The sequence below is a fragment of the Aspergillus welwitschiae genome, assembly GCF_003344945.1.
Source record: "Aspergillus welwitschiae strain CBS 139.54b unplaced genomic scaffold BDQ94scaffold_19, whole genome shotgun sequence".
NCBI classification, from domain to species: domain Eukaryota; kingdom Fungi; phylum Ascomycota; class Eurotiomycetes; order Eurotiales; family Aspergillaceae; genus Aspergillus; species Aspergillus welwitschiae.
The window spans coordinates 705,184-729,752 of record NW_020798713.1 but is presented as its reverse complement, the minus strand read 5'-3'; the positions used below and the strand labels follow the sequence as shown (position 1 = coordinate 729,752).

The following is a 24,569-nucleotide window of genomic DNA, read 5'->3' as shown; positions in this document are numbered from 1 at the left end:
GTACTTCGTAGTAGATCTGAAGGGGGGCTGCTGTAATCCTCGGTACCGAGTCTTGCTGCTGCAGATCCCTCGAGGGGCGGTGTCAACGCCGGAAAATGGATTTACTACGGTTACTAATAAATATTCTTCCGGGAAGGAACTGCTGTTGAAACATATAACTCTGGTCTTCCCCTGTAGTTCGACATACTAGACCCCGATTTCTCCATGCCTCAATCTTTCAATTCAGATTTCATTGAGCTCTACAAGCTCTACTCATAGATGGGTGTGCCTTATCACCTCTGAGCCACTCTTACCATGCACTGGGCGATAACATTGCCGGAATAATGTGGATTAGGTGCATTCGATGGATTGTCGCCATGTCCTTGCTTTGACAGGGGAAGTAGGAAAGCCAATACGTTGCTCAGGCCAATCACTTCGTCTCGCACCCGCTCACTAAATCCATCAGAATTGACAAGAAAGGTCACGAACGGAGTCTTGAATCGGGGCGTTTATATGAGTGTGCAGTGAAAAGGTACTGCAGAACTCAGGAGATGCATGTTTAATGTTCCATTAAAACTTCATCCCCATTCCTCAGGTATATAAGATGAAAAGAAAGTCTCGTCCAACTTGTCCATTCGTGTCATAAGGTGAATTCCAGCCGGTTACCTGCAAAATCCCTGGCAAAAAAGCGGCTCGGATATTCGATGCCCTGGGCGCCTACAATGAGGGATTCACGATTAGCAGGCTATTATGGTGAGACCAAGCCATCTAACACAGCACGATGCGGCCGCATCCGCTCAGAGAGATACTGCTTTTGAGGAGCTAAGGAAGAGCAAGGGAAAGAATAACATACCCGAGTTTTGTTCCCCCGGCTTATCAGCGTGCAAGGGGGCAGCATCACCCCCTCTCTGATGATGTTCCCAGATGCGCTGCTGCAGGGCCAATAGCTTGTCCAGCGACGCGACTTTCAGGCAAGCGTGACGGTCGGAATGTAAATCGCTGTTCGACCCAAAGGCTACATGAATCTGCTGACTGCCATCCGGCGTCAGGTTGAACCTACTTAAATTAACCACAACTGGTCCATCTTATCGAAGCGTGAGCATCGATTTCCTACCATAGGAGAGTTCCTTTCTGTAGATGGGGAACTGGGGCTGATGGCAGACCCAGGGTGTTTGTGTAGAACTCCTCCGCCCGGTCCAGGGTGCCTTCCGGGACGAGGATGTTGACGTGGTGGAGACCAGTAATCATATTGGCACAGTTGGTTGATCTCGTTTCGTTCTTTGAGACCACAAATGATGCGGTGCGGGGGGTGCAGCAACAGATAAAGAAGACGTAGGATCAATACCCGGCGTGGTGATTGTTGATGGATGGATCGGAATCTGATTTCCTGGCTGGTGAGGGGTTGGTTTCCCCGCGGGGTAGATTGATGCCACCACCAATAGTACTACCAAACTATTGATCTATCTGCGAAAGACAGGTAGATAGCACTAGTTGTGTTATATCTCTCCACCATCCGCACAAACATGTCCTGCACCCATCATATCTCGATCGCAAGTTCGAAATCTTTGATCTGATGCCATTTTTGGGGTCATCCAGTCAACTAGTTAGTCCGTGGTCAAAAGTCCGCTCATGAAGGAGATTGATGGTATTATTGCATTTTCCAGAGGGCAAAATTTTGGCTTCATGCTTCACGAGGATGACAGTCTAGTTCAGGCAGTGATCGAGAACCCCGACCGTCTTCCACCTTGCACAAAGCATGTCCCGTTGCCATTCACTTTGATTATAATCAAACAAATCCAAACCAGTGGGATGCCGATTGCCGGTCGGCAGCGGAACTCATTCCGCACCTCCCCTTTTTTTTGCTTTGCCGGCGGGCATCACCACAATCAATCACGTCGCTATAGTTACTTATTCTCCCATATGCCATCTCACCGTCTGACGTAGGCATCAGATGATTGTCTTACTGACAGTGACTCAAAGGTACAGATGGCGGTCCAGCAGATACTGAGGATGCAAGCAGGGGTCGCGTCTAGGTCTTTCATGTCCTCCACAGATATCTTTCTTCGACGGAAATCATCCCGGCGAGAAAAGTCGGGCTGAGCCCACTACAATATAGCTACTCCCCAGGCGATGGGGAATGCTCAATAACGCCATAATCATATGCGTCCGAGTTCCGGAGAGCCTAGTCCATGGCCTGGAGACCCGGTTTGAACTTCCCGACCACTTCTCTCGGCTCCGCCACTGCCCGAATTTTAAAGTTGGCTGATTTTACTTCCCGGGCGGACTCAAGATACTACCCATGGCCCAGGCAGGAACATTGATAGCTATCTAGCCGAATCTGATGGTCCGGCATCAAGGCTTATACCAGGTCGTATATGCATAGCGCCATGTCTGCTCCGTCTTATCCGGGACAGCCCCAGGGAATCCTCTATCCACCGACTCGGTGGATCTAAACGCTTCTGGCTGAGTGGCCGATGCTCTTCCTTGATGACCCACTAGAGCATTTGGTTTGGTTTCCGCCCAAAGCTGGGTGAGAAGAAGGAAAAAAAATGAGCGGCGAAAATTTGCAGGGCCTTCCTGGGGCCAACCAGACCATTATCATATTTAATATTAGTACCATGTATAAGCCCTGTGTTCGCTAGCTGACACTCGTGCCGTTCTCAAGCCCCCTCGTCCGCCCAAAGTGTAGGTGATTCGTGAATCATGGATCGATTCCATCATGATTCAGCCCGGGCCAAAGCCGACGATTCCTCGTCCATAGCGGACGGTGTCTCCCTATCCCGTCGCCGCTACTCGCAGGGCGGACCCCCCGGCAATGACAGTATCGAGCTCGAGCGAATAAACACCTATCGTCTCCAACAACAACTGACAGTCGGATCTCGCGGAAGTCGCATACCACAAGACCAATGGTTGCCTATTGGGGCGGGCAAGCCGTATCCCCCGCCTCTACCGGACTCCGAGGCATATGTGGTCGAGTTCGAAGGAGCGGATGATCCGATGCATCCCCATAACTGGCCCATGAAGAAGAGGTAAAGCAACACAACTCACCTGTCGGACGTGTATAGACATGAACGGTTGCTGATGCCGTATAGGGTCATGCTTGGATCACTTCTCACCTCCTGTGCCCTAGTGACCGCATACGGCAGTGCGGTGTTTGCAACCGCGGCTTCAGGTGCCGAGAAAGAGTTCGGCTTTGGTGAGGAAGTTGCGGCCCTGGGAACGACTCTGTATGTCCTAGGGTTCTCGGCCGGCCCAACAGTGTGGGCGCCTAGTTCCGAGCTGCTTGGCCGGCGATGGCCGCTGTTGCTTGGGATGTTCGGCTTCGACCTCTTCATGATAGCTACTGCCACCGCCAAGGATACCCAAACCCTGATGCTGTGCCGTTTCTTTGCGGGTTTTTGTGCGGCCAGTATCATTGCTCTGGTGCCTGCTAGCCTGTCTGACGTCTTCAACAACCACCAACGTGGTGTTGCTATTGCCATGTACACTATGTCGGTGTTTACCGGTCCTTTCACAGCCCCATTCATCGGTGGATACACCGCGTCAAGCTATCTCGGCTGGCGATGGACGCTATACGTCCCTGCCATAGTTGGGTTCTTCTGTCTCGCGTTAATAGTGTTCTTTACTACAGAGACCTATGCCCCAATCATTCTGGTTCAAAAGGCAGCCATTCTCCGGCGCCAGACACGGAATTGGGGCATCCACGCCCGTCAGGATGAACTGGAGATTGATTTCAAAGAATTGGTTACCAAGAACCTGGCGCGCCCGTTCCTGATTCTGTTCACCGAGCCCATTGCGTTTCTGCTCACCCTCTACATGTCATTCATTTACGGATTGGCCTATGCGTTGCTGGAAGCTTATCCGATCATCTTCGAAGGTACCTATGGCATGACCGGTGGTACCGCAGGGTTGCCTTTATTGGCCTTATCATTGGTGAAATCGCCGGTAGCACGTTTGTTCTGTCTTTGTCGGGACGATATTCGCGGAAGTTGGCGGCCAACAATTACGTTGCGGTGCCCGAATGGCGTCTCCCCCCTTGCATCGTGGGTGGTGCGGTGTTTGCTGGTGGACTATTCTGGTATGATTCTCTCCACGCATGTGTACAACGCCAGACTCGGTGGAAATACTGATAAGCGGAGCAGGTTCGGTTGGACTGGATGGAACAGTAACATTCATTGGATGGCACCCACGGCTGCTGGTGTGGCCGTAGGATTTGGCTTGACTTCCATCTTCATGCAGTGCTTCAACTACATCCTAGATACGTACTCGAAGTTGTGAGTGCCTTCAATACCCCCATATCCCTTTTATAGTGACCCTTGGATTACATGCTAATTAAGCAGTGCGGCGTCTGCCTTTGCGGCAAATACCATGATGCGATCCATGGTGGGTGCCGTCTTTCCTCTATTCACGCGACAAATGTTCAACAATTTGGGCATTCAATGGGCCGGCACATTGCTGGGATGCATTGCTGTGGTAATGATTCCCATTCCGTTGATGTTCTACCTCTTTGGTGGCCGTCTTCGGCAGAAGAGTAAATTGGCCCCTGTGATGGATTTGATGCCGCCTGCCGAAGAAGATATCAAAGAGGCGTAGATTAATAATGATCAACCCTGGGCTTTGCTGTAGATATAATACAATGATAGACACAACTTAGACTAGATAACATAGTCCCCATATTTGCATCCGTACTCTACAAATCCGTTATTTAAACGGTGAAGAATGTTAGCCCGGGTCTCGACCGAACGCTGCAAGTTCGACGTTGACAAGCATAGCCGTTCATGCGCCTGTCTAGACGGGTCCCCGAAATGGCCTCGACGGGGCGACTAACATAAGATGCTATTATAGTCTGTCTAGAACTCCGTCGATGACTTTGCTAGTTTCCACCTCTGAAACATAGCGACTCGGAAGGTAGATCCGACCACTCAAATAACAGTATGGAGCCTCGAAACCTGTTTCTCGTTCTGTAACAGCATATTTGAGTGTATCTGGGGAATCCTCGTGTAACCTGAGTTTATATGGAGGTTCCGGGTTCCTGGGTGCTTTTTGCATACCAGTCAGTGGTGCAGGGAATGTACCTCTCGGAGGATTTCCCGGGACAAGCTTGCCATGCTTCTCGGCTGGCTCCGAGTGACGGGAGTAACCTTCAACGTCTCTTCTTAAGTGATATTGAGTTTCTTTGTGACCCAGTAACTAAATGGAGTACTAATCTACCATTGGGTTGGGGCCCGGGCGAATCGAAACATTGCCGGTTCTGATCACCATTCCACCTAGCATCTACGGTGGGCGTACAAGCAATGTGCTCCTATGATACCTGATCACACAGACTCATCGCGCAGGACTACAAATTGCGTGGCTGGGACTAGATCCGGAGACCTTGCTCTCTCCCTGATGAAGTCTCTACGTAACCCCTACCTGCGTACGGCAGAATTTACCAAGGGTTTGGGTCACTGGCGATGCGCCCTCATAGAAGCATGGCTAAGCATTCCCAGAATTCGGTGGCTGGGAGCCGAATATGGAAGTGAGACAGTGTCTGCTGAATAGCACGGCCATTACAAGCCAGCTATCTTCGCTGTATAAGATCTTCCTTTTCTGCAGTATCGCCTTGTGTGAGGCATGACTCGTTCTTTATATCGTGTCTATTGCCTCATGAAGAGACGCGTCTATCCCTTATTGATTCGGCAGAGGGAAATCTGCAATCACATCTACCCTCGTACCCGCTAGTATACTGGTCCAAGAGAGAACTAACCATAGACATCATCATGGGCTGTCTCCAGATCTTCCTGCCTGGTATCGGCTCTTGCGTTGCTTTCCTGCTAGGCATTTTCTCTCTCTTCGCTGGCAGCCAGCGCCAGTTTCTACCCCAGGCAGACCTCTTAACTGTAAGTTGACGATGTTTCCGATTATACCTTCTATCACTCATGCCCTCTTCACTAGTTACATACAGGAGGTGCCGGTGGACAGGGTGCCCCCGATTATTTCTCCATCTACACCATGTCCTACTGCACTGGGTATCAGGAGATATATGTATCAGACGAGACCACCAACGCCACAACAACCAAAACCGAAATCGTTGACTGCTCCGACCGCAGCGTGCTGTTCACCTTCAACCCTGGTGAAGCTATAACAAAAGCCTTGGGCACCCCGTCAGGCAGTCTATCCCCAGACAGCTGGCCGTCCTGGATAACAGACGATTTCGAGGCGTTAGCTCCCACCAACACAACGATGGTCCTGCTTCTGATCCTTGGAACTGCCACATCCGCTATAGCTATTGGAATCCGCATCTGGACGGTCGTGTGTGCGCGAGCGTCGGAAAGTAGCAGGCCGCCCATGTACCCCGGAAGCTCGGCATCTAGCTTTGATTTTGACATCCCTCCATCTAGTATTGAATTCCTTGCTTTCCTGGTTAGTATAGAGTTATAGCCCCTGGCATCGTCATAGATTGCTAATGTCGTATCTACTATGCAGGTGAGCCTTCTCAGCTTCGCAATTGCTTCCATCATCGCCAGCGTCATTACCACGGAATTTGTGAAATTGATCAACAAATCCGGTAATGGTTATGGCGTGTCAGCGACGACGGGGACCTCGTTCATGGGAATGGTCTGGACAGCTGCGGTGCTGCAAGCTCTTACTACGGCGAATAGTCTCGCTGCTATTCTCCGCTATCGTGCCCAGCATTGCCGGTGTGATTGGGATGAGCAGGCCCCACCTGAGTCGGCGGAGCAGAAGCCGCTGGTAGGAGCTGATTGATTGTGCGGGCTGATTGTCTTTGTTTGTGTTGTTGTTGGTCCTTGTAATCTTGTAACTACTATGTGCATTGGGATATTCTGCATGGACGTGTTCTGTATCATAAGTGTCCTAAATCATTTATGTAGTCTGTTTTGAAGTGGATTTAGCACTTTCTATTACCGGCAGTCTGAGATGCATACTATGCTACTGATAGTGGTAGACGAGCTATTGAGGTAGAATACACGTATGGATTGTGTGTCCTGTACCGCACAAGAGGAGTGTTGGCTGTGGAATTGAAGGCAACACGTGCCAGTCACCTGTCAGCAACAACGTTCGGGCTATTCTCTTCCCTCCAGGCTTTCTTTATTACATGCTTCTACCTTTCCTGAATCTCATGAGCATCCACTCCAACTAAGATTGCGTCCAAGTAAGACGGCTGATATTCATAATGTGCTAAGTCTTCTCATAGACTTTCTATCCTGTCACTGATCTGAATCGAAGAATCCCTAGAATACATCACCCGAGAGAAGCTCCTCGCGCGATCCCAGATGAAACACGGGGATATGTTGCAAGGGGGCAGGCACCTTGACGACCTGTCCTCCAGCATACGTTTCATTCGTCCACCAGTATGTCCAAGGCTTGGTGTTGTTCTGTCCCGTCTGCGGCAGATACACGGACCACTCAGTCACGTTCGGCAAGGTCACTGGCGAGACCAGGAGACGTGGGCCAAACATGTACTGTTGCGTCGTGTAGTTGCTGTTCGACGACACCAGCTGGGAGATCTTCGGGTCGGTCTTCTCAAAATCCATATACAATGGGCGCATGATGCTCCGACCTGTGAGGTGGAACTGGTTGAAGATGGACTTCAGGTAAGCACCCAGCTGGTAGCGCAGATGAATGTACGAGACAATGATGGGTGTATTGCTTGCACCATAGGACCACGGCTCATTGGCACAGGTGTAGGCGTCCTGGAAATAGCAGGTCCGGCTACCGTGAGTGCGCATGAATGGCAGGAAAGTCGTCCAAGCCAGCCAGCGCACATACAACTCCCGGTATTCGGGCGTGTCAATGTTTCCACTCCACCAAACAGTCGAGTCGACTTCGAAGCCACCGGCATCGACCGTCCACCAACCCCAGCCTGTTGCTGCGGCGGACAGTCCACTGGCTACTTGCACTGCCAGGGTGTCCCAAACGGATGTAGTATCTCCAGACCAGATCATGCTGCAGAACCGCTGGGATCCAATGTACCCAGACCGACTCAGGGAGACATGATCGCATGCGCTCCCTTCCTTGGTATCTGTTGCATTGCGGAACCCCTCCTCAATCGCCTGCTGATGCGCCCAGGGGTACAGCTTACCCACGCTGAGCTGCGTACCAGCGGCATAGTTCACGTTCGGCAGGGTGAACGGGATGGACTCGATATACGTGCTCTGTCCGTTGTTCTCATACGCCTCACCCAGCGCTCCGCCATCAGCTTGGTCAATCCAGAAGTTTTTGATACCCTTGTCGTAGTAGTTCTTCTTCAGCATGCTCCAGAGGAACTTCCGCGCCGAGGGGTTGGTGGAGTCATAGTTCCGGATGTATGATCCGTTCCAGGAGTCAGTGGTACCAGGTCCATCGCGCGTGGCCGAGAGAAGGCCATTCGCCTGCAGGGCTGCGTAATTGACGCTGTCGTCGGCAACACTGGGCCATAGCGATGCCATCATTTCGGCGCCGGTGAGGTTCTTGACCCGCGCCGACATCTGCGCGACATTGGGCCACAGGCGAGGATCGAGCGCCCAATCACCCTGGTGAGCCCAGGACTGGTAGTCAATAACGATCATGGACACCGGGATGTTTCGGTCATGGAAGTTCTGAGCCAGCAGCTCCACCTCCGTTTGGTTTTCATATCGTAGCTTGGACTGGATGTATCCAAGCGAGAAGTCAGGCGGGGCCGGGGCCCGTCCTGTGAGGGCCGAAATCCGCTGCTGCAAGGTGTCGTAGTCGCCCGGCTGCGCGGCGACGATTACATAGTCAACAAGCGTCGTGGACGCGGCGGTGAATCTGGTCCGGAGGGTGCCAAATTCCATACGCCCCTCAGCTGGCATGTTCCAGATAAAGGCATAGCCTTTATTGCTCATGAAGACCGGGGTAGGGATGTAGGAGTTGAAGTTGACCATGTCAATTACGGAGCCCTTCTTGTTGATCATATGATCCTGTTGCGTGCCCGTACCATAGATCTGCTCATCCGGCGTCGCACTGAAAGAGAACTCAGCTGAGAATTCGGCCCCGGGTCCCGGCCAGTAATAGTACCGGGGGTTGAGAGACTTCAGCGGAGCATATTCGTTTGTGAGAAGGGTCTCACTTCCATCGTCGTTGACGCGATAAAAGGACAGTCGGTATCCGGCTGTGGTGCCACCCCAGCCGGTGGTGCGCAGGATGATATTGCCGTTGCGCAAGGTGCGAGGCTCCGTGCCGGTGGTTGCGGTGTCATAGCTCATGCCATGCGCAGTGTCCTCATAGCCTTCGATCGGGGGATCGTAGATGAAGCTGATCTCGTTACCCGAAGGCGGACGGAAGGGCCATGCGCGCACACGGAATCCGTCGTACCCAAATGGCTGGATAAGAATCGTCTCAAAGCCATGCTGGATACGAAGACCGGTAGAGTTGGGGGCAAAATAGGTTGCTGCTGCAGCCTGAACCAAGGCCCCTAGGGCCAAGAAGGAAGAGAAGTACATGTTTGGGCCTTCTATTTGGAATTCATGATACGGCCAAAAGAATTGACGCCCGCGTTCCGTCAATGCAGGGGCAAGTGCTCAGTGCTATCAAGATGTCTTCGATGACGATTTAAATAGTCATTGCCCCGAGATTTAGCCGATTAGGCTAATTGCATTATTACCAGCTGAACAGGCCATAGTTTGGAAGGAATTGGTCGTACGAGGGGATGCAGTAGTGTTCCAACGGTGGGAGATGCTAGCCGGGGATGATGGAATGGGCTGTGGAGATTGAGATGCGGAGAGAAGTCGAGAACGGGTTAACAGACTCACTAACTAGCGGGCGAAGATCCACTTGGTCCGACGACCCTTCCGGCGGAGGGGGAGAAAGCCCAATGATGTCTGGGATGGCCAATGTGATGTGACCCTCAGTGAACATCGAGGGGGCAAGAAAGAGGATGGCTTGGCCAGGCCCATCATTCCATGCTCTCAAGACTCGTGCTTGTCCTATCAGTCAAGGAAGGGTTATGTACCAAAAAGGGCTCATGACGGGGGAGGGAAGCCGGGAAGAATGGGATGAGATCCACATTGTTGTTGACCCTCGTCGTGGAGATCGATCCAGGGTCTGTTTCCCACTGCGAAGGGAAAGCACTACGCTATTCAATTTCCTGTCTGCTGTCACTCTCGCCAGACAGAATCTTCATTATCATGGCCCGTCTTCATGGCCGACCTACCCAGCTGTTGGGACCCATACGGACTATTGGCAAATGGCGATCTGCACGCCGCACGGAGCTGACCGAAGCAGTGCCTTACATTATTCCAGGATTAACAGTAATGGCATCCCGCCGGGATTGCTCGCTCCAGAGTGGCGGGGAATCTTCAATCCGCCATGCAGATCTGACGTGTCCTTGCATCGGTCGCATTGAATTCCTGCGGTGCCGGTTCTTCCGACCCCGAGGCCTTTTGAACAGGCCTTAGCGGCCGGTTCGCGCAGAATGGGAACGCAGGCTTGTTTTCCGGGGTGGTCAATTATTGAAATAGACCATCCATTCATTTCCGGGCCGGGATTGGCATGATTCAACCAAGGACCGATGCGTCTAGCTGGTCCGATCCTAGATGAGGCTACTTAGTGGTGAGGAGGCACTTCGATTAATCGGACAGGGAAGGGCCATTCGCTCGCTTAGGGAGAGAAAAGGCATTGGGACAAAGTAACATAACACCGGAAAACACTCTAGGTCTCCATGACTGAGCATGGACAGGCAAATGCGGTTCACGGGGGGATAAAGTTTACTCCCACCTCGGAGACAGCGGAAGATGCCGACAGCCCCTGTCGACACCACAAAACAACTTCATCCGTAACCAACCAGGGAAGGTTATCTCATGTCGCCCTCACACATCTTCCAGGTAAGAGTAAGGAAGGTGTTTATGTACCTCGCCTGTCGCAAGTGCGCAACACGAACGACCTGAAAGCACAACAGCCCCTCGCAAGGGTGAATAGTGGCATACTTCACAACATCCATGGGATCAGTGCATCGCTGACGTCAGAGGTACAATCTTCGAGGCCTGGATGTGGCTCAGGACCTGGGGGAGGCTAAGTATTCATACCCCAGCATATATCCCCAGAATTTCTTGATGATCATCGCGGGGATAGGGGTTAGCCACCCCAGACGGGAAAGCCTTCTCCCCACACTTTGGTGCTGAAAGATTATCCGGGCCAAAGATGACTCGTTGCTTTTCTTTTCGTCACCCGAGTATTCCACTCCTCTCTTCCTCATAAGCACACCCCTCCATCGCTCCATACAGCCATCATGCCTATCTCCTGGCCACCTACCTCCATCCCCAATGAGTTTGGCATTGCCACTCTCTCTCTCGGCAACGCCATACACCATAAACTTCAACCCCGCCTCGAAGCCGCAGCGAAAGCTGGTTACCGCTGGATCGACCTCTTCGACGAGTGCTGGGCAGCCTACCTCGAGGAACATGGACTTCCCGGTGACCAACTCTGGGAAGCAACCCCTGACAACTTGCGGGTCGCCCGTAAGCTCGGCGATCTAGTCAAGACATTAGGTATGCGTATCGCATGCACACAACCTCTACGCTGTATCGAAGGTATCAAGGATCCAGCGGAGCGACGAGCCACGTTGGACCTTGTTGCGAAGCGCTTCCCGTTCATGCGTGCCTTTGACACCGACCTCGTTTTCATGTGTGCGAATATCCGTACCGATACTGGCGTTACCTCCGACCTGAAGACTGTCGCACGCGATCTCGCAGAGCTGGGCGACATGGCCAAGGCATACTCCGATGCAGACGGCGGCCCGATGCTGCGCATCGGCTACGAGGGTCTTTCCTGGGCTGTGCGAAATACCTGGGCGTCCACCTGGGAAGTTGTGAGAATGGCAAATCGTCCCAACGTTGGACTTATAATCGATGCATACAACGTGCTGGGTGTTGAATATGCGGATCCGTATAATCCCGCAGGTCATGGCCGCATCTATTCCACCGTGGAGGAGTCCACGGATGTGCTCTGTGCGTCCTTATCGTCCCTCGTGGCTTCCGTGCCTGGAGACCGCATCTTCTTCTTCCAGGTGGGTGACGCGGAGCGTGTGGATCCTAAGAAGTTTCTCCCTCCGACAGATCCCAAGATACCTGCGCTGCTACCATGGTCACGCGGGCATCGATTGTTCCCGTTTGAATCAGAGCGTGGGGGGTATATGCCAGTTCATCTGGTTGCTGCCGCTGTGGTAGCGACTGGATACAAGGGACCAATGTCCCTGGAGGTGTTTAACAATTCGTTGAATGTTCCGGGTGATGATGTTGCCCCTGTACATGCGGAGCGAGGAATGACAGGTCTTCGCAAGCTGGCAGAGGCAATCCCTCAAGTTCCGGCGTATTGGGAGATGTGGCAGCAGGGAATTCGGCCCATGCGGCAGGGCCGTCTATAGCCGTGCAGCTTGACTGTGTCAAATATCTACACTACCAGTATATAACAACTATGGAAATATTTAGCGCTTGATCAACCCATCATACTCCGATACTTCTCCAACACAACCTAAGCATTTCTACGAGACACTAGCAAGCCACTACTCTTCATAATCAACATGCCCCCGACAGCCAACATATCCAAGCTATCTATCCAACACATAGCGACGACTAGAAATCTAAATAATACCCCCACCTTCAACCCATCCCCTCACTCTCCGATGACTCGAACTCCTTCTCCTTCTCCTCTTCTTCTTCCCCCCTTCCACATCATTCCCCCTCCCCTCCCTCTTCTCACACCCAAGCCGACTAGGATGCCAAACCAACAACACAACCATAACCAAAAACATCAACAGCCCATCAAACACATACATCCACACCTCCTTCCTCTGCAATACTCCCGCCCTTCCCTGCGCAAACTCCACAACCCTGAACACGCAGCGCGCTATAATCAACACATCAACAACATACAGCACCCTAAGTAACTGGCGCCATGGGGGATATCGACGACGACGATACCGATGACGATGTCTTCTGCGGCTCCGCGGCGGCGGGGGAGACCGTGTCATCCGCGCATCAAACACCCCTGAGACGAGAATGAATAGTCCGAAGAAGATAATCTGTGCTATGAGACCACCGATGATTATCCAATTACCAAGTTTCTGGCGGGATTTATTTGATTTGGAATCTGAGGTTGTGGAGGAGAATGATGTCTGGGAAAGAATTCCTCCGCCTGGTATACCATCATGGTTAGCACTCCATCCATGGTCATAAATGAAGAAACGATTATTCAACATTCATAAAACGAAAGATACAATAATAAGGAGAAACTAACCAGTCGCCTGCCCCAAAATAGCAAGCACATCCCCGATAACAAAAACCCTTGTTATCCAGCGAGCCGAGATCGGGGACTGTGATTCACCCTTTGAAACGCGAACAATGCGGCCCAAAACCATATATATAGACGCTGCGAAGAGGGACGGGGCGAGGAGAAGAAGCAGCTCTTGCATTATATATGGTGCTGTAGTCCACTGGAGGGGGGCTTGTTCGCTGTTGATTATACGGGCTGTGTAGCCGGCTGTTTCGACTATATATATATATATATTTACTCAGTCTCTGTGATTTGGGATGCGTAATTGAGGAGGAGCGCCATACATATACCCCCTATAATAAACGGAGTGAAGAACCATGTTCGCTGCGCAAAGTAATGGATCAAATGGCATATCGTAATGAGGCCGAAGCAGGTGGTTGCTGTGATGGCGGCGGCGGTGGAGGGGGTGTATTCGTAGAGGCGGTATTCTGAGGGCATCTTTTTATTTCATTGTTGGGTGTAATTTGTGAGAGGTGGAGGTGGGATGCATGGTGATTTTGGGGTTACTTTATCTATGGTACGTGAGGGGATATTTTGGAGTAGTCTATCTAGGCTGTAGTAGTTGTGGCTGGATGTTGGTGGTGTTTTTGTTTTTAGGTGGTGTTCGTATTCGTATTCGTTGCCGGTTTGGGGGTTGCTTATCCTGTTTGAGTAGTGTGTTTTGCTACGTTTATGCATTACTTGCGCTAGATATAGAGCTTATTACTGGCTAGATACCGTGAGAATACGTAGCTAAAGATATGTAGTAAGGAACGACGTAAAGTGCACCTTTTTGTGTATACAATGGTTTTGGCTGGGCTTGGATTTGAATAATGGATGGGCGACCCATCTGACTCAATATCGGATTTGTTAGTTGCACGGGGTAAAGAAAATATAGAAGCAGTCTATATTTCTATGATCTGTCAAACTATAATACACTTAGGATGTATCCCATCCTTGCACCATATCTCTATACATTACATTGCAGGAGACACATCGACAAACCGGAGCCCGTAGCCCACTGCTGCCACCCTCGACTTTCCCAGCAGCCCGTTTATCTCACTCGGATGAAACCGGATCAAAATACACAGCACCAGGAACATGGGGACCGCATCGAAGACATAAATGAAAGCCTCATGGGTAATCACGTATCCCTCCTGTCCCTGGATATACTCGATGAACCGTACAATGGATCGAATAAGAATCAAGAAGCTGGACGCGTACAGCGAGAAGAAGTGCTTGCGCCATGGAATCATCGGCGATTCGGAGCGCACGGTAGGGTGTCGGTAGATGCGACGTTGGAAGATGATGGCAACCACAAGGAAGAAGCAGAAGAAAATGATCTGCACTAGAAGTCCACCGATGATGACATTCTCGCCTGTATTATCGGTCGCGGATTTGGATTGGACCATGATTCCGGCGCCTGTGGATATCAGCATATTGTAGTATTGACGGCTGGTAGTAGGTGGATCACGGACCGGACGACTGCATCAGGAAGGACAAACAATCCCCGACCACGAATATTTTTGTCAGCCATTTTAGTCGGATGATCGAGTGGTGTTCTCCATGCACGAGGGCGATAATCCGGCCGAGGATCATGTAGATAGTGGCAGCGAACAATGCCGGGGCAATGAGGAGAAGGGTGCTCTGAATGATATAGGGACCCAGCGTCCAGTTGGGGGATTGGTTTCCGGACATGGCGCGACCGATATAACCGACTGTCTCAACTACAATTCCAATGTTAGCTGAAGTGGTCTGAGGCAGGGTGTAGCATGGCATATACACAATCCGCCGATCAAGGCCGCAATGGTCAGCCATGCTCGCGTTCGAATAAGCTGATACGTGAAAACAATAACGCCGGCCAGGAAAAGCATGATCATAACCGCGGCGCCTCCCACGGAGGGATAGTAGGCGTATGCTGTCCAACCGGTAGCCATGATAGCAAGCAGCGTAGCCGGTTAAGATAGAGATGGCGGGAAGGAAGCCGGAGATTGGGATTGAACTGGGCCATTTCACTTCTTAAGTGACTGCGACTCCTGAAACTTTCTATGCGTGGAGAGAATTCTTCAATGGCCGTTGTTGAGATAGTTGGAACTGTGCCTATCGTATTTCGTACGCTGAACCATGTTCGGCTTAGTGTGTAGTGGAGTTAACCGCTTTCTGCAGTCTTATTGCTTTTTATAGTCTTAGTCCGTCCTATACGAGCTGATCAGGCAAAGAATCCGAATGCACGGACCAGTGCATCGTAGGTTCCACCGATGAGATGGCACGCACATCTTCCTTATTCTTCACGGGCATTGGTAGGTGCATCTGCCCATATAAGCACCGAAGCAAATTGTAAAACATCTCTGGAGTCGTAGATTGCTCTGTAATTTGTTAGGGTCTAGATTATTGGGTTCACTAGGTTTTGAGCTTTGGAATCCTCCTCACCCACCCAGTGCTCAACCAAAATAGCCTATAGGTAACTATAGGGCTGTTTAGGCAGCTGGATATTGCGACAGACCCTTAGGTGTAGCAAAATATTTGATCAGACTTTTCGTTTCTTGCACCATTACATCTGTCCGAACAGTGAAGTGCTGTTTCTTGAATTCGCTTGGGAGGTCAACAGGGCGCGTCTCAGCGTTCATGAAAGGCTTTAGGCGTTTATCAAAGTGACGACGTGCGAATCCGCGCAATATTTGGCACGTTGAAATGCGCTTTCTCGGAAACGGCGGGCCGTGGGCCTTAAATATAGGAGAGCTGCGGCCTTTTCATATCCATACAGAGTTGTCGCAAATTTACCTTGAGACTTGTCAGTTCCAAACGTTACCGCATGGCCTGGGAGGCGTTGGTTATGGGAGTCGCAGGTAGCTCTGTCATCAAAGCATCATCGTCTTCAAGAAGCATGATTGGAGCATATGATGACGGTTGAATGTGGCGTATCAGCGTTGCGGTGCTTCGCTTTTTCGATTCCTCCTGAAAGGCGAAGGTTAGTAATAGTGGTCAGTCATCGATAGCCTTTAGAGTCACAGCTCCTAGACGCATCATTTTCTTGAGGCTCTAGAGATTTGGATCATCATCCTCAGTATCTGGATCTAGCAACAGCGGCAGTCTCAGGTGTAAACACAATCAACAACTGCAAAGCATCGCAGGCAACTGCTACAGGACGTAATGGGAAAAAGAGACGAGAAACGGGAGGAGATTCGATGGTGGTAGTCATATGACACGTGCAGCGGGGCGGGAAAGCAATCAGAGGTTGACTTGGAACCATGACTCGCCTCATGCTTCCTGATACTAGACTACTGCCCCATTAATCACGGCTTCTACAATGGATTTTCAGTCGATCCCATCTTTCTGATACAGAGCGGCTACGATTTTCCGCTGCTGACCTTGTTTTGTCGTCTGGCCCACTACCTTCCCTTGGACCCTCCTGCGTGCCGGGACTAACAGAATATTATATTGGGGACCGCGGATGAAAGGCCTGGAGGTATTGCAGATGTTAACTGCATGTAAGCACACAGGAGAACAATGATCACCTATACGTTGCTGACTCATTTCACAAGGCGTTGTAGAATATCGAATGGTCAATGGGATCCCGGAGGATTTCTGGCTGTTGACCCCTGGAAATGGGCGGATAAAAAGGGGTCCGCGCACAGATCCTGAAAACCTCATGATCCAGATGATGGTCCAGATTCATCTTGAATATACTGTGCCACTACTAATCCACAGGGGGAGGTCAACGGTGGTGCTGGGGATGGTTCCTGGATTACTCGGTGACCCTTCCCTAACTGGGTCTGGGGTGCTTAATTTGAACATCATGTTAACGCCGAAGACCCACCCCAGATGCTGATGAAGTGAGCTGTGATAAATCCCGGCCATCCAAGGGTCTCGCATTGAGGATGTACGACAGACCAGCCAGGCACGGATTCTCTAGTTCAGGGGAGTCGCGTAGTTCATCGAATCAGCGTTGGAAGACAAGATTAAACCTGCAGTCAGTGTCAAATGACCGAGAGCCCCGAATTAGCCGACGTCGTCAATTATGCAGGCATCGGGCTTTATTCACGGTGGTGGATGGTTAATTCGGATCGGTCCTCATGGTGTCTGGATGGTCATGACTCGCGCCATGACGTGTCCGGGTCTCAGATAAGTGATGGCGGCAATCGTGAAACACGCTCCAGGGGCAACGGAAAACCCTTCATCAAAACAATAGTATAGCGAGTTAGCGACTCCCCGTCTCGAGCTCGGCTCTGGAACGCTGACTGCCGACGGTGCCAATCAACCAGCAAGTCAGGACCCCCTGCTGGACGCTATGCGGGGCCGACCGAACGTTCTAACCAAAGTCGTCTCCACTCAAGCAGAAGATGGGTCGGTTCACGATGCATCCATGCTAAGCTCCGGAGGAGGTGGCTGAGCTTAGCTTATTGAATCTTGACTTCCGGCTAGACCAACGGTACTGTGGTTCTCGGCTCTACTGATCCGATGCTATCAATCTTTCATATAAGAATGCTGGGTTGTCGACGGCTGTCCATGGTTGAAATCTGGAATTCAACGCCCTCATTGTCCTTCCTTTTCACTTCGTTTCCCTAGTAACTTCACACTCTTTAGTCTTTCATTCTTTTCATCATGATGAAGCGCAGCGCGCTCCTTGCCTCTTTCCTTCCTCTCGCCCTGGGGTGCGACAGCGCTGAGACTCACTCCTGTGCCTCTGCCTTTTCCGTCTCCTCTGCGGCCGCCGCTAGCTTCTGCGCCACCTTCACGGCGAGCACCGTGACTGCCACGACTGGCGTGCCGGATGTCTTCCTCTCCAACTGTGACTACAAGACCAAGCACCTCTCCAGTGCCTGCAGCTGCCTGGGCACCGCCGATGGATCTGCTCCTGCTTCCACCCCGGCTGCCCCGGCAGTCTCCAGCAGCAGCAAGGTAGTGAGTTTACCAACCAGATGCATCATCACGCTTTGATTACTGATTCAGTCTAGGGCAAGGCACCTGCTGTTGCAGCCACTCGCACCTCGGCGATCCCGACCACTTTCCACACCACTGCCGTTCGTGTGCCCCTGTCCACCTCGGCAGCGGCGGCTGTGACCTCCCAGGCTGTCCTCCCGGCGCAGAGCTCCGTGGCAGGCAACGGAGGCACTACCTGCACAGTGACTGAGTACGCTTCGATCTCCTCTGCCGTCGCATCCTGCTCCAACATCCTCCTGTCCAACATCAACGCCCCTGCATCGAGCACCATCGATCTCACGGGTCTGCAGACCGGTGCGGCTGTCATCTTTGCTGGTGAAACCGTAAGTCATATCCTTCCTATATTAGGGCCAACCGCTATACTAACGGAGACTCCGACAGACCTTCGGTGACACCTACGACAGCGACTTCGACCCCATTGTCATCTCCGGTACCGACGTGACCATCACCGGTGAGGAGGGACATGTCATCAACGGTAACGGTGAAGCCTACTGGGACGGCGAGGGATCCAACGGCGGACAGGACAAGTACGAGCCTACCACCACAGCTCTTTCATGAAGAACCCTACTCATAGCTTCTACCAGGCCCGACCACTTCATTGTCGTCAAGGACATGTACAACTCCAAGATCGAGAACCTCAACATCCTGAACTGGCCCGTCCACTGCTTCGAGATCGAGGACACCGAGTACCTGACCATCTCCGGCCTGATCCTCAACAACACCGCCGGTGACGCCGCCAACAGCAAGAGTGACGGCGACCCGGCCGCCCACAACACCGACGGCTTCGACATCAAGCAGAGCGACTTCCTGACCCTCTCCAACACCTGGGTGCACAACCAGGACGACTGTGTTGCCGTTACCAGCGGTAGCTCGATCGTCGTCGACAACCTCTACTGCTACGGTGGCCACGGTCTCTCCATCGGCTCCATCGGCGGCAAGAGCAACAACACCGTCGACGGCGTCACCTTCTCCAACTCCCAGGTCATTAACAGCGAGAACGGCTGCCGCATCAAGTCCAATGCTGATACCACTGGCGAGGTTAGTCCGTCCTATCTTAACCATCAGCATCTTATTATTCTAACCACCGAGCAAATACAGGTTTACAACGTCAAGTACGAAAACATCACTCTGTCCGGCATCAGCGACTACGGCATCGACATCCAGCAGGACTACGAGAACGGTGGTGCTACCGGTGATCCGACCAACGGCGTCAAGATCGAGAACATCTCTTTCGTCAATGTCAAGGGTACCATGAGCGACGGCAAGGATTACTACATCCTCTGTGGTGATGGCAGCTGCTCTAACTTTGTCTTCACTGATGTCGACATCACCGGTGGTAGCGATGATAGCTGCAACTACCCCTCTTCGGGATGCCCTTAAATCCTGGGTTGTGTGGGTTGCGCAGTAGGTGAAGGGGTTGGAAATACTGAATTGTATAGTATCTATCTCTCTCTATTTTGATTTCTTGCTTTCCTGGGATGCTGTGGACCAGCGGATTAGGATAGTAAAACCACCTAGTTGGTTTCATTTAAATGGAGGGTTCATTATCCATTGTATATACTATTACATAAACAATAATTTGTAGGTGTATAAGGGGAAGTACATTCTTTGTAGATGTGTCAGACATGGCCAAGTCTACGACAATCAGATACAATAAGTCCCCCCGAGGCCGCAGTGCACACCCAGCATCATGCTACTCGAGTCACAACTGGTGCGTTTCACAATATCCGAAGGTTAACCCGAGCTACCGAACCCCGACCCAAAATAGACCGATAGTCGCGGTGTACGAAGGGTGTCAGATGCAACTAGTACCAGGTAGCTAGCTGGCGCTACGGAAAACAGAACAAGTGGGGTAACCGTCATATGGTAGATATTTCTTTTTCAATTCATATCAATTTCATTTCATTTCACTCATTTCCTCGTCACGACAGGAGAGACAGATCCTCCCTCTTGTGTCAATAGCAAAAACAGCGTACAACTGGAAACATTTCCCCATAACTCCAGAATGGGGTTTACGATTTTGGATCTGCTGCACATGCGAAATGCTGAACTTCACTACCGCTGTATGAATCAAACCGTTAGCTCCATGGTGGCCGGCTGAGAGCAAAACAAGAATAAAAATCTGGCTGTGTTATGCTGGTTAGTGGCAGTCAACAGGCCGGAGTATAGTGATCGTGTGCTGAATGACTGACAAACCTGAGCCAGGACACCGGGCCCATCTTTTCTTTCTCCAACAAATGCGAGATGCGAAACCAAGACGCCGTATCCCTACGCATGCTCATGTAGTTTGGGCGCTTTAGGCGGATCCTTCTAGCCAAACGGAGACTGTGGCGCTTGTCGTGTACACCATGAACACCACACCCAGTACCATCATCGCGATATCGCCCCGTTTGACCCACGGGGACTCGGCTACGCCCTTCCAGTGCAGATACGCCGGGTAGATATACACCAGGGGCACACATGCAAAAGACCCGATCAACGACACGAATTTATCGAGATCCCCGGCCCCCACAGCTCCGATCAGGCCGCAGGTCATCACGGCACCGGTCCGGAACACATTCTTCTTCCACTTGATCATGGGGTCGCGCTTGCCTGAGTTCTGGCCGAAGAGCCTGCCCTCAAGGATACGGACAGCGGGGAACAGCTGGATCGGCGAACTGACCAGGATGGCGAGCGAATAGACGAACTGGAGCACATTGACAAAGCGGTCCGTGCGGGGCAGGTTGCTGATGATCTCCGTTTTGGTCTCGGCGCCGAAGGTGGCATACGAGAGCGCGCCAACCGCCGTGAACAATACGGTGATGATGATCATGACAGTATAGAGAAGTTTGTCGAAATGTTCTGGCCGCTTCATGGACGACTGGATGGGCAGGATCAACCCGATGCCCTCAAAGGTAAATATACACGAGCCGATGGTCAGTGTGAATGACTGGCGATTGAAAAGTTCGACCGACGAGGCCAGACCACGGGACGCGAGACTGGCAATGTCATAGAAGTAGATGTACGCCAAGCCTACGAGGATGAAGACATCCGCCAGCAACGCGATGGGTCCCAGCTTGGAGATGTTTCGGATCAATGACAGTGGGATGAGCACCAGCAGTTGTACGGCGATCAATTTACCGGTCGACAAGGCCGTGCCCAGGTCTGTTGTCACAGCTTCCAGGACGGCGTGGACGTTCTCTGCGGTGAAGATGATGCAAGCACACACGAAGCCCAGTTGAGAGATTACAATGGATGCGAGAATCAACGTCCGAAGTCGAGGACCACCGATCCGCTCGCCAATTTCGCCATAGCCACCGCCATAGTGTCTCCGACATTCCAGCAACAGGTGGAAACACAAGGTACTGATCAACGACACTGTTACAAGGGTGATGGAGGAGAACAGGATCCCGCCGTTGCGGAAGGCCTTGGGTAAGAAAATAATGCCCGTCCCCACAAATGCCTTCAGGAGGGTAAAGAAGGTCTTGACGTTGGAAGCATCGCCTGGGCGGCTGGCTCGTGAGCTCCGCCGTCGCCGCAAGAGAGCAGTGCGTTCGGACGGTCTCGTCTCTTCCTCTTCTTCCTCTTCTTCTTCGACGATGGCGGATTCCTCCTCTGTGTCCGCCAAATCCTCACCCGCAAAGTTGCCATAAATATCAAGGAAATCGAGAAAGGACGAGGTCACGCCCGGCTGGTCGAGCCGACCGTACTTGTTCTGAACGAAGTGACGGCGGAAGCTCCCCGGCTCCATGGCGGCCACGCCTTCTTCGACTACATCATCTGTGCGTCTCGGAAGGAAAGAGAAAGTCGCTGCCCGTTTGTCCAGGCGAGCTATCTTTGATTTGGCGTCGATACGGTACAAGTCTCGATGGATATCGCCGCCTTGCAGTCTCAGTGAGGACTGGGGTTCGGAGGGAGCATCACCGCTACTTTGCTCAGCTGGGGGCTCGGCCGGGGGTGCAGTTAGCTCATCCTGAAGGGAGGCAGTGAACTGAGGATGTAGATGCTGGGACAGGACGTTGTTTGCTTCTCTCGAGTCGGAGTCGGGATCCCGACCGGGGGATGTGGAGAGATCTGCCATTGGAAACGGGGGGCGGAGGCGAATTTCTGGTTGGGAGAGGATGGGGTCAGTTGGAACAGGGACTGGAGAATGTTAGAAGCATTGTCCGGCCGTGTAGACCGTCGAGGTATTGCCAGATGGAACAAAGGAAATTTGAAGGGAGAACCAGGAGGAGGGGGGCGAGGAGGAGAGGAGGATACAAAAGAGGAAGCCGATGCTTTGAGAGGGAGACGTAAGTACTTTGGGAGGACCAGCGGATGCAGTCAGTCAGTGATGTCGATTCCCTTCTTTTTACTGGGTCCGTCGATCGTCACTCTTCGCTCCGTGCTCTTTCTGCGCTGTCTGATTGGCTGGTGTCTGAGTCAGCACCCGGGCGACACAACGGCCATCACATGATTAACAGGGTGGAAAACAAAGACGGTCAAAGACGACCAAGTGAAGTTATACTACGCCATGTACTACTCCACAGTTGCATGGAATACATCTCTCTCTGCTGCAAATCATCAATCTCGGTCTCTCAATAATGACGTTGTACAGATACAGGCGCACCTGGAGTAACATTGACTCATCTGGGTAGTACCTTCTGTCTACTTTATGTCTACTGTCTGCTCCGGCCCCATCTATACTGGACTGACACTGCTGTACCTCCATCATCTCTTCATCGTCTTTGGCTAAGTGACGTGTCTCAGATCTTAGATCTTGGCCTCTCACTAGCCTCCCAACGTGCTAACTGCTCATGGCTGCGAGCAAAAGTCTTCGTCACCACCGCAGAAGCCGTACTGATCTCCAGCGCCAGAGCAAACGCAGCAATGTACCCGGCCAGTCGTCGCTTACCGCCGGGCTCACTGCACTGCATGATGCGCAAGCCTTCCTGTTGTGTCGCGTATGACGTGCCCCCGCCAATTACCCCTACAGGCATAGAGGGGAAATAAAGGCTCAACGTTAGTGTCTTGGACACTTGATCGTATTCTGGCGTCAGGTGTGCCCACGAAGCATCAGCGACACACGCCGCATCCTGGCCCGTAGCAATGAAAATTGCTGCCAATATATTGGCAGAGTCCATATTACTGCCATGTTCGCCATTCCGAATCGCCGCCTCTTGGGTGATCTGTATGAAGTCATACAGTTTTGCGGATGAGCAGCCCAGAATTCGCTGACATGCCGATTCAGATAGAGCTGTCCAGGCCACGGTCTCGACACCCCGAACGACGGTCACATTCCTCCACGATGGCTTCTTGTCCGAGGATAGCATGCCTTCTACAAACGTATCCACAATCTTATATTCCTTTTCTAGGTTCTTTGATACCCAGGCACAGATCCGGTCTGTAGCTATGGTCACCATGTTCTGGCCCGACGCATCACCGCAGGTGTAGTTGAGAAGGAGATGGACAGAGCGCCCGATCGTGTGCGGCGTTAGGCTCTGTAGGCGAGCATGCTTGCTGGTGCTTTCTGCCACCTCTTTGAACGATGCCTGGAGGGTAGGCAGTACGCGTGAAAATCGTAAAGCATATCTGGGATTCTGAAACTGAAAGACCGGGCAGCGCGTCATGCCTTCCGCTCCCATGTGGACCTCAATCCCACCAGAGGCATTGGCAGCTTTGCATCCACGACAGCAGCTGGCGACTACCGCCGCCTCAGTGGTGGCCATGGGCGCCCAGATCTCCTTGTCGGGCCCTGTGGGCGTCCGGATATGTAGCGGCCCAGCTAATCCGACCGGAACGTGCGTATAGCCGATGAAGTTTTCGATTTTTACCTTGTAAGGGTCCTGATTATGCCGAGTTATATGTTCGATCCCGGTGATCTGAATTGAGCCTTGGTCTTTTCTGAAGGAGGGGCCATGGTTCGAGAGCTGTATCATCAAGACTGAAGTATATTCGGTGTAGAGACGGATGTCGACCGACAAAATCACGCGCGAAACGGTCATTATGTATAGATCTAACCATATTGCCTCTATCAATGTTAACTTTTTGCGGAAATCTTGAATAACCCGGTTCTTATGATCTGATTCCAAGGCATAGGTACATTGCTTCCAGGGGTACAGCTGATTAGTCTTCGTTCATTCTTGTTTCCAGAGATTCCTCAAAGTGAACTTACATCACCAGTGATTCAGAGCTATACGGTCTGCGCCCATAGATATCACCATCAACAATTCAAACTACACCTATGTCACCAGATTCAATGCAACTATCTATCAAATCCCATAACAAACATGGAAATAAGCTTAATGGGGGCAGAGCACTCCGCCTAACCATACAGATACCAAGTCAATGGAAATAGCTTGAGTGGCATAATAATCTCACTCTAACATCCATTTCACACATCAGAAATCAAGACAGAAACCCAAAATAAATCAACCCGTCCA

At 51.7% G+C, this 24,569-nt stretch overlaps 11 protein-coding genes across 11 annotated transcripts; 4 read left to right on the top strand and 7 right to left on the bottom strand.

Moving 5' to 3' along the window:
- Positions 1-128: 128 nt before the first annotated feature.
- On the bottom strand, positions 129-1,362 carry BDQ94DRAFT_145448 (putative glyoxalase family protein). The gene is made up of 3 exons (XM_026766644.1): positions 1,094-1,362; positions 833-1,035; positions 129-696 (listed from the first exon to the last, which is right to left on the bottom strand). Exons 1-3 carry the CDS (start codon positions 1,225-1,227, stop codon positions 620-622), a joined length of 414 nt encoding a protein of 137 aa, XP_026625584.1. The 5' UTR covers positions 1,228-1,362; the 3' UTR covers positions 129-619.
- A 1,243-nt stretch (positions 1,363-2,605) lies between these two features.
- BDQ94DRAFT_43104 (MFS transporter) lies at positions 2,606-4,654 on the top strand. The gene is made up of 3 exons (XM_026775755.1): positions 2,606-3,008; positions 3,072-4,253; positions 4,320-4,654. Exons 1-3 carry the CDS (start codon positions 2,683-2,685, stop codon positions 4,570-4,572), a joined length of 1,761 nt encoding a protein of 586 aa, XP_026625583.1. The 5' UTR covers positions 2,606-2,682; the 3' UTR covers positions 4,573-4,654.
- Positions 4,655-5,738: 1,084 nt separating this feature from the next.
- Positions 5,739-6,726, top strand: BDQ94DRAFT_171307 (SUR7/PalI family protein; the record flags this gene model as incomplete). The annotated part of the gene is made up of 3 exons (XM_026771722.1): positions 5,739-5,858; positions 5,914-6,381; positions 6,445-6,726. 3 exons carry the CDS (start codon positions 5,739-5,741, stop codon positions 6,724-6,726), a joined length of 870 nt encoding a protein of 289 aa, XP_026625582.1.
- Positions 6,727-6,850: 124 nt separating this feature from the next.
- Positions 6,851-8,877, bottom strand: BDQ94DRAFT_145444 (family 31 glycoside hydrolase). The gene has a single exon (XM_026766643.1). The coding sequence runs from the start codon at positions 8,862-8,864 to the stop codon at positions 7,212-7,214; it is 1,653 nt and encodes a 550-aa protein (XP_026625581.1). The 5' UTR covers positions 8,865-8,877; the 3' UTR covers positions 6,851-7,211.
- A 2,329-nt stretch (positions 8,878-11,206) lies between these two features.
- On the top strand, positions 11,207-12,340 carry BDQ94DRAFT_171305 (sugar phosphate isomerase/epimerase family protein; the record flags this gene model as incomplete). The annotated part of the gene is made up of 1 exon (XM_026771721.1): positions 11,207-12,340. The coding sequence occupies one exon, from the start codon at positions 11,207-11,209 to the stop codon at positions 12,338-12,340; it is 1,134 nt and encodes a 377-aa protein (XP_026625580.1).
- Positions 12,341-12,556: 216 nt separating this feature from the next.
- Positions 12,557-13,686, bottom strand: BDQ94DRAFT_160107 (RTA1 domain-containing protein; the record flags this gene model as incomplete). Its single annotated transcript, XM_026769168.1, has 3 exons — positions 12,557-13,110; positions 13,213-13,464; positions 13,533-13,686. The coding sequence occupies 3 exons, from the start codon at positions 13,684-13,686 to the stop codon at positions 12,557-12,559; spliced, it is 960 nt and encodes a 319-aa protein (XP_026625579.1).
- Positions 13,687-14,149: 463 nt separating this feature from the next.
- Positions 14,150-15,541, bottom strand: BDQ94DRAFT_43077 (RTA1 domain-containing protein). Its single transcript, XM_026775754.1, has 3 exons — positions 15,011-15,541; positions 14,706-14,954; positions 14,150-14,650 (listed from the first exon to the last, which is right to left on the bottom strand). Exons 1-3 carry the CDS (start codon positions 15,162-15,164, stop codon positions 14,205-14,207), a joined length of 849 nt encoding a protein of 282 aa, XP_026625578.1. The 5' UTR covers positions 15,165-15,541; the 3' UTR covers positions 14,150-14,204.
- Positions 15,542-16,506: 965 nt separating this feature from the next.
- BDQ94DRAFT_145439 (uncharacterized protein) lies at positions 16,507-16,778 on the bottom strand. The gene has a single exon (XM_026766642.1). It carries the CDS (start codon positions 16,759-16,761, stop codon positions 16,543-16,545), a length of 219 nt encoding a protein of 72 aa, XP_026625577.1. The 5' UTR covers positions 16,762-16,778; the 3' UTR covers positions 16,507-16,542.
- Positions 16,779-17,603: 825 nt separating this feature from the next.
- Positions 17,604-19,683, top strand: BDQ94DRAFT_179445 (glycosyl hydrolases family 28-domain-containing protein). The gene is made up of 5 exons (XM_026773381.1): positions 17,604-18,129; positions 18,183-18,491; positions 18,550-18,695; positions 18,753-19,206; positions 19,267-19,683. Exons 1-5 carry the CDS (start codon positions 17,830-17,832, stop codon positions 19,546-19,548), a joined length of 1,491 nt encoding a protein of 496 aa, XP_026625576.1. The 5' UTR covers positions 17,604-17,829; the 3' UTR covers positions 19,549-19,683.
- A 351-nt stretch (positions 19,684-20,034) lies between these two features.
- Positions 20,035-22,614, bottom strand: BDQ94DRAFT_145436 (putative amino acid transporter). Its single transcript, XM_026766641.1, has one exon. The coding sequence runs from the start codon at positions 22,226-22,228 to the stop codon at positions 20,465-20,467; it is 1,764 nt and encodes a 587-aa protein (XP_026625575.1). The 5' UTR covers positions 22,229-22,614; the 3' UTR covers positions 20,035-20,464.
- A 278-nt stretch (positions 22,615-22,892) lies between these two features.
- Positions 22,893-24,131, bottom strand: BDQ94DRAFT_171301 (hydroxymethylglutaryl-CoA reductase; the record flags this gene model as incomplete). Its single annotated transcript, XM_026771720.1, has 1 exon — positions 22,893-24,131. One exon carries the CDS (start codon positions 24,129-24,131, stop codon positions 22,893-22,895), a length of 1,239 nt encoding a protein of 412 aa, XP_026625574.1.
- Positions 24,132-24,569: the final 438 nt, after the last annotated feature.

What these genes read in the sequence shown, in the direction of transcription:
- BDQ94DRAFT_43104 (XM_026775755.1), top strand. Translation starts at nt 2,683, where the DNA reads ATGGATCGATTCCATCATGATTCAGCCCGGGCCAAAGCCGACGATTCC. An exon ending in AACTGGCCCATGAAGAAGAG is followed by an intron (nt 3,009 to 3,071) that starts GTAAAGCAACAC and finishes GATGCCGTATAG; the next exon opens with GGTCATGCTTGGATCACTTC. An exon ending in CTAGATACGTACTCGAAGTT is followed by an intron (nt 4,254 to 4,319) that starts GTGAGTGCCTTC and finishes CTAATTAAGCAG; the next exon opens with TGCGGCGTCTGCCTTTGCGG.
- BDQ94DRAFT_145436 (XM_026766641.1), bottom strand. Translation starts at nt 22,228, where the DNA reads ATGGCAGATCTCTCCACATCCCCCGGTCGGGATCCCGACTCCGACTCG.
- BDQ94DRAFT_43077 (XM_026775754.1), bottom strand. Translation starts at nt 15,164, where the DNA reads ATGGCTACCGGTTGGACAGCATACGCCTACTATCCCTCCGTGGGAGGC. An exon ending in GGCCTTGATCGGCGGATTGT is followed by an intron (nt 14,955 to 15,010) that starts GTATATGCCATG and finishes TTGGAATTGTAG; the next exon opens with TTGAGACAGTCGGTTATATC. An exon ending in CTTCCTGATGCAGTCGTCCG is followed by an intron (nt 14,651 to 14,705) that starts GTCCGTGATCCA and finishes TGATATCCACAG; the next exon opens with GCGCCGGAATCATGGTCCAA.
- BDQ94DRAFT_145448 (XM_026766644.1), bottom strand. Translation starts at nt 1,227, where the DNA reads ATGATTACTGGTCTCCACCACGTCAACATCCTCGTCCCGGAAGGCACC. An exon ending in CAGAAAGGAACTCTCCTATG is followed by an intron (nt 1,036 to 1,093) that starts GTAGGAAATCGA and finishes TAATTTAAGTAG; the next exon opens with GTTCAACCTGACGCCGGATG. An exon ending in GCCGGGGGAACAAAACTCGG is followed by an intron (nt 697 to 832) that starts GTATGTTATTCT and finishes CCCTCATTGTAG; the next exon opens with GCGCCCAGGGCATCGAATAT.
- BDQ94DRAFT_145439 (XM_026766642.1), bottom strand. Translation starts at nt 16,761, where the DNA reads ATGAGTCAGCAACGTATAGGTGATCATTGTTCTCCTGTGTGCTTACAT.
- BDQ94DRAFT_145444 (XM_026766643.1), bottom strand. Translation starts at nt 8,864, where the DNA reads ATGGTCAACTTCAACTCCTACATCCCTACCCCGGTCTTCATGAGCAAT.
- BDQ94DRAFT_179445 (XM_026773381.1), top strand. Translation starts at nt 17,830, where the DNA reads ATGATGAAGCGCAGCGCGCTCCTTGCCTCTTTCCTTCCTCTCGCCCTG. An exon ending in TCCAACGGCGGACAGGACAA is followed by an intron (nt 18,696 to 18,752) that starts GTACGAGCCTAC and finishes AGCTTCTACCAG; the next exon opens with GCCCGACCACTTCATTGTCG. An exon ending in ATGCTGATACCACTGGCGAG is followed by an intron (nt 19,207 to 19,266) that starts GTTAGTCCGTCC and finishes GAGCAAATACAG; the next exon opens with GTTTACAACGTCAAGTACGA.